This window comes from Salvelinus sp. IW2-2015, unplaced genomic scaffold (genome assembly GCF_002910315.2).
Source record: "Salvelinus sp. IW2-2015 unplaced genomic scaffold, ASM291031v2 Un_scaffold6758, whole genome shotgun sequence".
Taxonomy (NCBI): domain Eukaryota; kingdom Metazoa; phylum Chordata; class Actinopteri; order Salmoniformes; family Salmonidae; genus Salvelinus; species Salvelinus sp. IW2-2015.
Window position 1 is genome coordinate 1 of NW_019948020.1, and position 11,089 is coordinate 11,089.

At 46.3% G+C, this 11,089-nt stretch overlaps 1 protein-coding gene across 1 annotated transcript; it reads left to right on the forward strand.

The window, feature by feature from the left end:
- The first annotated feature begins 6 nt into the window (after nt 1–6).
- On the forward strand, nt 7–9,441 carry LOC112079039 (uncharacterized). Its single transcript, XM_024145103.2, has 5 exons — nt 7–2,061; nt 2,259–2,396; nt 2,622–3,964; nt 4,636–4,756; nt 9,412–9,441. Exons 1-3 carry the CDS (start codon nt 1,998–2,000, stop codon nt 3,380–3,382), a joined length of 963 nt encoding a protein of 320 aa, XP_024000871.1. The 5' UTR covers nt 7–1,997; the 3' UTR covers nt 3,383–3,964; nt 4,636–4,756; nt 9,412–9,441.
- Nucleotides 9,442–11,089: the final 1,648 nt, after the last annotated feature.

The window sequence follows — 11,089 nt, forward strand, 5'->3', positions numbered from 1 at the left end:
TCCCTAATTAAGGTGCCACCAACCTCCTGTGATAAGCATAATGTTCTCATTGAAAGCATTCCAAATAATCTTTTTCAGTTTGGAGTGGGGTTTGACCTCAAGGAGGACTTGAGGAGAGAGCTACACAAGTAGTTGGGTTTGTACGGTATAATAGCCCCTTTCTTCACCTGGAGATGAGCAAAAAAACAAAAAACAGTTAGGAGCAAAGTGAGGAAAGGTTCAGTGTATGTGGTTGGAGAAGGAGAGCGGAAACGTCCAGTGAAAATGTACAGAGCACCGCAGAATATACTACTAGAGTGAACACAGTGCTTATCTGTTGTGCCGCTGAGCCTCTGGCTCGTAGTCACTACATACCTCTACGGCCAATGGCCACAGCACAAACCTAACTTATGACTTGGTTCCAGAATGGCTTTGCATATGTTAATAAACTGTAATCTGAGTATACATCTTGGCTGACTTGTTTTTTCTTTTTCATCTGTAGGATAACCCTGGTGGATTGTCTAGCCTCCTCTCCACTGAGACACTGGGGAAGGAGTTTATAAAACTGTTGGAATTCGACCCTCCAAACACTATTCTGCCTCAAAATGTTGTTTTCTCTAGCCCTCCTCTTCCTGCTAACCCCGTTCCCCTCCCTTCAAACTCCAGTAACCAATGAGAAAAGAAACGCTACAGGAACAGGAAGTGAACCAAACCCTACGTCCTACTCACCCTCTCCCGCGCAAAACCAAAAACCGCAGCCACGCTCGTGAAAGTCACCAAGAGACCCCTAAGCCCAATCTGAAAGCCCTAAACTCAACTGCAGCCAATCAGACACATCCAGCCCCTCTACCCCCTCAAACCTCCAACAGCCACCTCGTCAAACTCACCAAAGAGACCCCTAAGCCCACTCCGAAAGCCCTAAGCCCAACTGCAGCCAATCAGACACATTCAGCCCCCTCAACCCCCCTCAAACCTCCAACAGCCACGCTCGTCAAACTCACCAAAGAGACCGCAAAGCCCACTCCGAAAGCCCTAAGCCCAACTGCAGCAATCAGACACATCCAGCCCCCTCAACCCCCTCAAACCTCCAACAGCCACGCTCGTCAAACTCACTAGAGACCGCTAAACCCACTCCGAAAGCCCTAAGCCCAACTGCAGCCAATCAGACACATCCAGCCCCCTCAACCCCCTCAAACTTCTAACAGCCACGCTCGTCAAACTCACCAAAAGAAACGCTAAACCCACTCCAAAAGCCCTAAGCCCAACTGCAGCCAATCAGACACATCCAGCCCCTCAACCCCCTCAAACCTCCAACAGCCACGCTCGTCAAACTCACCAAAGAGACCGCTAAACCCACTCCGAAAGCCCTAAGCCCAACTGCAGCCAATCAGACACATCCAGCCCCCTCAACCCCCTCAAACTTCTAACAGCCACGCTCGTCAAACTCACCAAAGAGACCGCAAAGCCCACTCCGAAAGCCCTAAGCCCAACTGCAGCCAATCAGACACATCCAGCCCCTCAACCCCCTCAAACCTCCAACAGCCACGCCGTCAAACTCACCAAAGAGTCCCCTAAGCCCACTGTGAAAGCCCTAAACCCACCCAACTGCAGCCAATCAGACACATCCAGCCCCGTTGACCCTCCTTAATCCTRCAACAGCCAAGCTCYTCAAACTCACCAAAGAGACCCCTAAGCCCACTCTGAAAGCCTTAAGCCCAACCGAAGCCAATCACATTCTTCCAGCCCCTTCAACCCCCCTCAAGCCTCTCAGAGCCAGTGGTCCAAAGACCACCACCAAAGACAAACCCTCCCCCACACAGCCGCATCCCATCCCCATCAAGGTGCTCATCACTTCTGACTCTGGCTGCATCAGCAAGGACACGCAGAGCAACGCTAGCAACCGCACCAAGGAGCAGACCCAGACCCATGAGCTGAAGCTGAAGCCTGGCTTTCCTCTAACCCTGACCCACCGCATCAGTCTGGTTCCTACCTCCTGCACCGGGGGATGTGTGGCTGAGATGGCAACACTGAAAGGACGCGTTGGCAGGCTGGAGAAAGAGATGTCCCTCATGAAGAGTAAATGTACGACTGGTCTTATTTAGTTATACATAACCGTAACCTCCTAGTCGCAAACCTCTTTCACATAATAACTTCATTCTGATATGGAGATTATCCATGAGGCTAGTTTGAATCTTTCTGGTAACCAACATTAACATTTAATCTTTTGCTGTTTGCTCTGTCTGGTTTCATACTGTATACTCTCTTCCCCTTCCTACCAGGTGCTTCCTGCTCCAAAGGCCCATGTCCCAATGACTGCAGTGCGAATGGTAAATGTGAGAAGGGAACGTGTGTCTGCCTCCCAGGGTTCCTTGGTCTAGACTGCAGTAAATGTACAGCTGGAGCTGACTGCAGTAAAAGTGAGTTACTGTGCCTTCTTCATTTGATCTGACTCGTCTTCTTTCATCTGATTTTCTTTATTGCAATTCAGCTAGAGACACACTASCACCTCATAYTCTAAGGTTAACTTCCAGTCGCCACACACAAGCACACCACGTAGAATGCACGCCCAATATACATTCCTTCATTCTAACTTGTARGCTAGTGTGGTTATTGGAGCACATATCTTTTTCTCTCATCTCCAGAAAGTACCAAAGACAAAATCCAGATAACGGTGGAGACGGTGGCGTTGAAGGTATCACCTGAGAGCAATGCTATCACGGAGAGTATGCAGGGGAAGAAGACCAAGGCAGACCAAATCCTCTTCCAGAAGAAAACAGAGCAAAAGAAACCTACAGCCGCCAAAGAGGATGGTGACATCAAAAGCAAAACAAAAGTGACCACAAGTGTAAAAGCAGGCCTCACCAAGACACAAGCCAAACAAGGGGTTACTGTCACTAAAACCAAAAGTAAACTCTCCACCCATTCCAATGCTACCAAGATTAGACTGGGCCGACCAACCGTCGGGCAGGTTCTGTTGAAACACCATGGAGGAAGAAAGCAAGAGAGCAAAGGCAAAACGACAGTTATAAGGAAGCAGTCTAAACCTGACCTGAAGTTGAAAGTAACAGRAAAGGAGGAATCTGCAGCTAAAGCCATTGCTGAAGCTAACAACKTCCAAGACCAACCTCAAGCCAATGTCACCCAAAGCACTGTGAAGACGTTTGTGAACAAAACCCGGTCAGGAAAAGAGACTCTGGAGCAGTCGACGTTGGCTGAGAAGAATGTGACTCTAACATCTGGAAAGAAAACAGTCAAAAAGGTGAAATTAGTTCAGGGGACTATGAACGTTACAAAGGTGTCATTGGCTTTTGATAGCACTAAGGCTGGACGGGCAAGATCACCCTTACAAAGGACATTAAGACAGAGGCAGACATCTCCTCAGGCACATCTAAAACTACTGTGAAGACAGGGTCAGGCAAAGGAAGCCAGTCCCACGGAAGAGTCAGTATGTGTGTAACATGACCACTGTGGAGACCACCTCTGAAGTCAAAGTCCTCAGCAACAAGACAACAACTATCCAGTCTTCCAAAAACACCACCAAGAAAGCAGGAACAGGAGTGCAGCGGACTTGGCCTTGTGAAGGTTCAAACATCACCACGTACGGCTTCACCCTCACATGGTCGGCCCCGACAGCCATGTTAAGAAACTTCACTGTGTCCAGAAGAGAGCACAGGGCAGAGGGCGAGGAAGATGAGGAGGAAGAGGCGGAGGAGGAAGCTGCTCTCGGAAGAGGACAGAGTAGCCCAGTCGTCAACACCACCATTGAGATCGAAAACAGAGCCCTAAGGAACCGTGGCTTTCCCCACTAAAGCTCCCGGTAGCTCCAGAGGTAAAGCTCACACAAAGAGGGTGTCCGTTGTTCTCCCCGGCAGCGTTCGCTCTGTGGAGTTCAGTAACCTGCGACCTCAGACCCGATACTCCCTGCACATATTTGGCACCACTCCCGGATCCCGCTCCAAGATTCACAGAGTAACCACCATGACAGGTAATTAGGAGAACCAAACCCACATAGAGGCTTATTCATAATATCTGACCATAACTTTTTATGAATAACTCCTATAGTAATGATATTTTTCATTCAATGTGCTTGTTCATGTATTGGATAGCCTGCATGTCTCTCTTTCATTAACTGTGCTGCACTAAATCATCACTTGTCTCGAAACAGAATATCCCATTGTATCTATATTTTCTATACTTCAAATTTACTGGGACTTTAGTGACTTTTTAACCTTTTCCTTCACACTTGAAGGCAATTCCACCACTTTTCAACCTCATGTTCGTTATCTCCAGCACAATCAGTGTCTACGTGAAAACGGTGCATTTCCCATTTTGTAGAAAAAAATATAAAGTAAAAAAATGATAAAAGGTGACCGTTTTAAACACTAAACCACTGATCTGGGGAGCAAGAAAATACCCTCCTTCTGGCTAGAACTCCTTTAGAAAATCACATTTGTATTACTTTTAATCCAACCTGTGATGTCACAGAGAAGCAGTTTATAGGACCTTTCATCTCATCTTTTTAACACACAGAATATAGAAACACCCTGTTTTCGCATATGTTGACACTGTGTGTGTGCTGGAGACAATGATTATGAGTTCCTTTAAAGATCCTCTTCTGACCTCTCCTCTTCCTCATTCATTTTCTTCCCCATGCAGGGCCTGAGCCACCCACCGAGCTGGTGTTTAGTAACGTGACAGAAGCCTCTCTTCTGTGTTCCTGTCCAAACCAAAGAACAAAATCTCCGCTTCAAAATCACATACTCTCACTCAGTCACGGGTAAGTTACTGTTACCTTAACTTTTATCATGTAACTACCTCTAAGTCAGGGTTCCAAAACTCGGTCTAGGGCCCCTTCTTGAAAATGGATTGACTATTTGAATCCGCTGTGTAGTGCTAGGGCAAGAAAATAAATGTGCCCCCGAGGGGGCAGGACCAGGTTTGGGAAACACTACTATAAGTGACAAGGTAATGAAACTTTGAACACTTTAAAAAGAGTTTATTCGCACCCCTTTTGTCAGCACAAGGGCTTAACCAGAATCATTCAAGTGGAAACACAACTTTGTAGCATTCTTGTGTGCTCCATTAATGAATGACAGATGAGCTGTTCAGTCAAAATACCTTCGTCATCCCCAAACACTGACACTGTTTAAGTGTCAATCATGGCCGGTGTCCCAAATGGCACCCGATTCCCTTTATGATGCACTACATTTGAACAATAGGAATAGGGTGCCATTTGTTTTCCCTGAGGACCAGTGTGTTGCTATGTCTGTCATCATGACAGGAGAGATGGTTCTGTGTCTGTCTGTCATCATGACAGGAGAGAGTGTTCTGTTCTGTCTGTCATCATGACAGAGAGTTCTTGTCTGTCTGATCATGACAGGAGAGATGTTTCTGTGTCTGTCTGTCATCATGACAGGAGAGAGTGGTTCTGGTCTGTCTGTCATCATGACAGGAGAGAGTGTTCTGTGTCTACATTATGTCTGTCATCATGACAGGAGAGAGTGGTTCTGCGTCTGTCTGTCATCATGACAGGAGAGAGTGGTTCTGTGTCTACAGTATGTCTGTCATCCTAGCAGAGAGAGTGGTTCTGTGTCTACAGTATGTCTGTCATCATGACAGGAGAGAGTGTTTATGTGTCTGTCATCATGACAGGAGAGAATGGTTCTGTGTCTACAGTATGTCTGTCATCATGACAGGAGAGAGTGGTTCTGTGTCTACAGTATGTCTGTCATCATGACAGGAGAGAGTGGTTCTGTGGCTACATTATGTATGTCATCATGACAGGAGAGAGTGGTTCTGTGTCTACAGTATGTCTGTCATCATGACAGGAGAGAGTTGTTCGTGTCTGTCTGTCATCATGACAGGAGAGAGTGGTTCTGTGTCTACATTATGTCTGTCATCATTACAGGAGAGAGTGGTTCTGTGTCTACATTATGTCTGTCATCATGACAGGAGAGAGTGGTTCTGTGTCTACATTATGTCTGTCATCATGACAGGAGAGAGTGGTTCTGTGTCTACAGTATGTCTGTCATCATGACAGAGAGAGAGTGGTTCTGTGTCTACCGTGGTCTTGCATCATGACAAGGAGAGAGTGGTTCTGTGTCTACATTATGTCTGTCATCATGACAGGAGAGAGTGGTTCTGTGTCTAAATTATGTCTGTCATCATGACAGGAGAGAGTGGTTCTGTGTCTACAGTATGTCTGTCATCATGACAGGAGAGAGTGGTTCTGTGTCTACATTATGTCTGTCATCATGACAGGAGAGAGTGGTTCTGTGTCTACATTATGTCTGTCATCATGACAGGAGAGAGTGGTTCTGTGTCTACATTATGTCTGTCATCATGACAGGAGAGAGTGGTCTGTGTCTACATTATGTCTGTCATCATGACAGAGAGAGAGTGGTTCGTGTCTACAGTATGTCTGTCATCATGACAGGAGAGAGTGGTTCGTGTGTCTGTTTATCATCAAGACAGGAGAGAGTGGTTCTGTTTCTACAGAATGTTGTCATCATGACAGGAGAGAGTGGTTCTGTGTCACATATGTTTTCATCATGACAGGAGAGAGTGGTTCTGTGTCTACAGTATGTCTGTCATCATGACAGGAGAGAGTGGTTCTGTGTCTGTCTGTCATCATGACAGGAGAGAGTGGTTCTGTGTCTACATTATGTCTGTCATCATGACAGGAAGAGTGGTTCTGTGTCTACATTAGTCTGTCATCCTGACAGGAGAAGTGTTCTGTGTCTACAGAATGTCTGTCATCATGACAGGAGAAGATGGTTCTGTGTCTACAGTATGTCTGTCATCATGACAGGAGAAGTGTTCTGTGTCTACATATGTCTGTCATCATGACAGGAAGAGTGTTATGTGTCTGTCATCATGACAGGAGAGAGTGGTTCTGTGTCTACAGTATGTCTGTCATCATGACAGGAGAGAGATGGTTCTGTGTCTACAGATGTCTGTCATCCTGACAGAGAGAGTGGTTCTGTGTCTACAGTATGTCTGTCATCATGACAGAGAGAGTGGTTCTGTGTCTACATTATGTTGTCATCATGACACAGAGAAGTGGTTCTGTGTCTACAGTATGTCTGTCATCATGACAGGAGAGAGTGGTTCTGTCTACAGTATGTCTGTCATCATGACAGGAGAGAGTGGTTCTGTGTCTGTTTATCATCAAGACAGGAGAGAGTGGTTCTGTGTCTACAGAAATGTATGTCATCATGACAGGAGAGAGTGGTTCTGTGTCTGTTTGTCATCCTGACAGAGAGAGGTGTTCTGTGTCTACAGAATGTATGTCATCATGACANTGGGGGGGGTTCCTGTTGTCTACAGAATGTCCTTGTCACCTGACAGGAGATAATCAGAGTGTTCTGTGTCTACAGTACTGTCGTCATCATGACAGGAAGAGGTGGTTTCTGTGTCTACATTAATGTATGTCATCTCATGACCAGAGCGAGTGGTTCTTGTCTACAGTATTCCTGTACATGACAGGTAGAGAGTGGTTCTGTCTACAGTATGTCTTGTCATCATGAAAGGAGAGAGGTTCTGTGGTCTGTTTATCATCAGACAGGAGAGAGTGGTTCGTGCTACAGAATGTATGTCATCATGACAGGAGAGAGTGGTTCTGTGGTCTGTCTGTCATCCTGACAGGAAGAGAGTGTTCTGTGTCTACAGTAATGTCTGTCATCATGACAGGAGAAGCGTGGTTCTGTGTCTACAGTATGTCTGTCATCATGAACAAGTGAGAGAGTGGTGTCTGTGTCTACAATTATGTCTGTCGATCAATGACAGGGAGAGAGTGTTCTGTGTCTACATTACGTCTTCCATCCTGACAGGAGAGGAGTGGTTCTGGTGTCTACAGAATGTATGTCATCATGACAGAGAGAGTGGTTCGTGTCTACAGTATGCTGTCACATGACAGGAGAGGTGGTTAGTGTCTGTCATCATGACAGGAGAGAGTGTTTGTGTCTACAGTAATTCCTGTCATCATGACAGGAGAGAGTGGTTCTGTGTCTACAGAATGTCCCTGGTCATCCTGACAGGAGAGAGTGGTTCTGTGTTCAGATGTCTGTCATCATGACAGGCAGAGAAGTGTTCTGTGTCTAATTATGTATGTCATCATGAATCAGGAGAGAGTGTTTTCTGTTCTACAGTATGTCTGTCAATCATGAGCAGGAGAGAGTGGTTCTGTGTCTGTGCTGTCATCATGAAGGAGAGAGTGGTTCTGTGTCTACAGTAATGTCTGTCATCATGACAGGAGAGAGGGTTTGTGTCCTGTGCATCATGACAGAGAGAGTGGTTCCTGTGTCTACATTAATTCTGTCATCCTGAACAGGAGAGAGTGGGTTCCTGGGTCCTACAGTATGTCTTGTCATCCTGAGGAGAGAGTGGTTCTGTGCTGTGTCTACGTATGTCTGTCATCAATGACAAGGAGAGAGTGGTTATGTGTCCCTGTCCATCATGACACGGAGAGAGTGGTCTGTGTCTTCACAGTATGTCCTGTCCATCCAAATGACAGGAGAGAGTGGTTATGTTCTCGTCAATCATGAACAGAGAGAGTGGTTCTGTGTCCTACAGTATGATCTGTCTCCTGACAGGAAGAGTGGTTCTGGTCTACAGTATTCTGTCATCATGACAGGAGAGAGTGGTTCTGTGTCTACATTTGTCTGTCATCATGCACAGGAGAGAGTCGGTTTGTGTCTAACAGTATGTCTGGTCATCCTGCAAGGAAGAGTGTTCTGTGTCTGTCTGTCATCATGACAGGAGGAGTGGTTCTGGTCTCCAGTAAATTCTGTCATCCTGACAGAAACGGAGTGTTCCTGTGTCTACATTATGTCTGTCATCAGACAGGAGAAGTGGTTCTGTGGTCTGTCCTGTCATCAATGACAGGAGAGAGTGGTTCTGTGTCTACAGTATATCTGTCATCATGACAGGAGAGAGTGGGTTCTGTGTCTGTTTGTCATCCTGACAGGAGAGAGTGGTTCTGTGTCTACAGTATGTCTGTCATCTGACAGAGAGAGTGGTTCTGTGCGTCTGTCATCAATGACAGGAGAGAGTGTTCTGTGTCTACAGTATGTCTGTCATCAATGACTAGGAAGAGAGTGGTTCTGTGTCTACATTATGTCTGGTCATCATGACAGGAGAGAGTGGTTCCTGTGTCTGTATCCTGACAGGAGAGGTGGGTTCTGTGTAATGTCTTGCCATCCTGGAAGGAGGGAGTGGTTTCTGTCTGTCTGTCATCTGAGCCAGGAGAGAGTGGTCTGTGTCTGTCATCATGACAGGAGAGAGTGGATCTGTTGTCTGTCTGTCATCTGACAGGAGGAGTGGTTCTGTGTCTGTCATCCTGACACGGAAGGAGTGGTTCTGTGGGGTCTGGGGGTTTCCCATTCCTGACAGGAGAGAGTGGTCCTGTGTCTTGTCTGTCATCCCTGACAGGAGAGAGTGGTTCCGTGTCTGTCATCTGACAGGAGAGAGTGGTTCCGTGTCTGTCATCCTGACAGGAGAGAGTGGTTTCTGTGTCTGTCATCATGACAGGAGAGAGTGGTTCCCGTGGTTGTCCATCGCTGACTAGGAGAGAGTGGTTCTCGTGTCTGTCAATCCTGACCGGAGAGAGTGGTTCCGTGTCTGTGCGATTCCCTGCAGTCACGTGTCTCTGTCCAAAAGCTGTCCGTCCGGGGCCACCGTCGAGGTCAGTGTGATGTCCACTATGGGGAAGAAGAGAGAGTGATCTCATTGCCATCTAGACCATCAGGTGATCACCACACTGTTACTAGATCTAATGTGCTGTCAGCACACTCACCCTTACAGTACATTCATCATGCGTTCCTGCTTAGGACGTGCAGAAACGATCCAGAGTGTAATTTGCCTTATTTTTAACCCACAGTTCAGGTTGTCTTGCCCTGCAATAATGACACAATGGTGTTTTAAAACATGAATACCCAAGGCATAACCATAATTGTTATTAGCTAAATTCACCATGTAAAACATTGTCTTTTGGGACCTGGCAGTACCTGCCCCTCCAACTGTTCTCCAAGCAATTAACGTAAGCAGAATACGCAAGGCAAGTGCTGCAATGGACACCCCTGGCCATCGGGCCAAGTAGACGCTTCATCATCAGGTTATGAGTCTGCCAAAAGTGAAGTCTGGTATCATTTCCTGATGAAAAAGATACGGTGAACATACATACAGTAGTATACTCAACATAGGTATACAGTTCCCTTCAGAAAGTAATTAAGACCCCCTTGACTTTTCCCACATTTTTGTTACGTTACAGCCATATCATCTAAAGATGTAACTTTTTTTTTATTCAAATAAATATAAAAATCCCTGCAGCAATCTACACACAATACCACATAATGACTAAGGAAAACAGGTTTTTTTTAGAATTTTTTTGCTATGGAGAATCGATAGTGACTAAGGTGCATCCTATTTCCATTGATCATCCTAGTTAATAAAAGATAAAACAACTTGAATTAGAGTCCACTGTGGTAAATTCAATTGGTTGGACCAGCTTTGGAAAAGGCACACACCTGTTATGTCCCACAGTTGGACAGTGCATGTCAGAAGCAAAAACCAAGCCCCCATGAAGGTCATTAGGAATTGTCCATGAGAGCTCCGAGACAGCGATTGTGTCGAGGCACAATCTGGGGAAGGGTACAAAACTGTCTGCAGCATTGAAGATCCCCACGAACACAGTGGCCTCCATCACTCTTAAATTAAGAATTTTGGAATTCAACCAAGACTCCTCCTAGAGCTGGCCACACTGACCAAACTTGAGCACATTGGGGGAGATGGGCCTTGGTCAGTGGTGTGCACAAGAACCCGATGGTTCACTCCTGACATAGAGCTCCAGAGTTCTTCGCTCTGTGAGAATGGGAGAACCTTCAGAAGGAACAACCATACCTGCAGCACTCCACCAATCAGGCCTTTATGGTAGAGTGGCCAGACGGAAGCCACTCCTCAGTAAAAGGGCAATGACATCTCCGCTTGGAGTTTGCCAAAGGCACCTAAAGACGCTCAGACCATGAGAAACAAGATTCTCTGGTCTATGAAACCAAGATTTTAAACTCTTTGGCCTGAATGAACAAGGTCAACATCTGGAGGAAACCTGGCA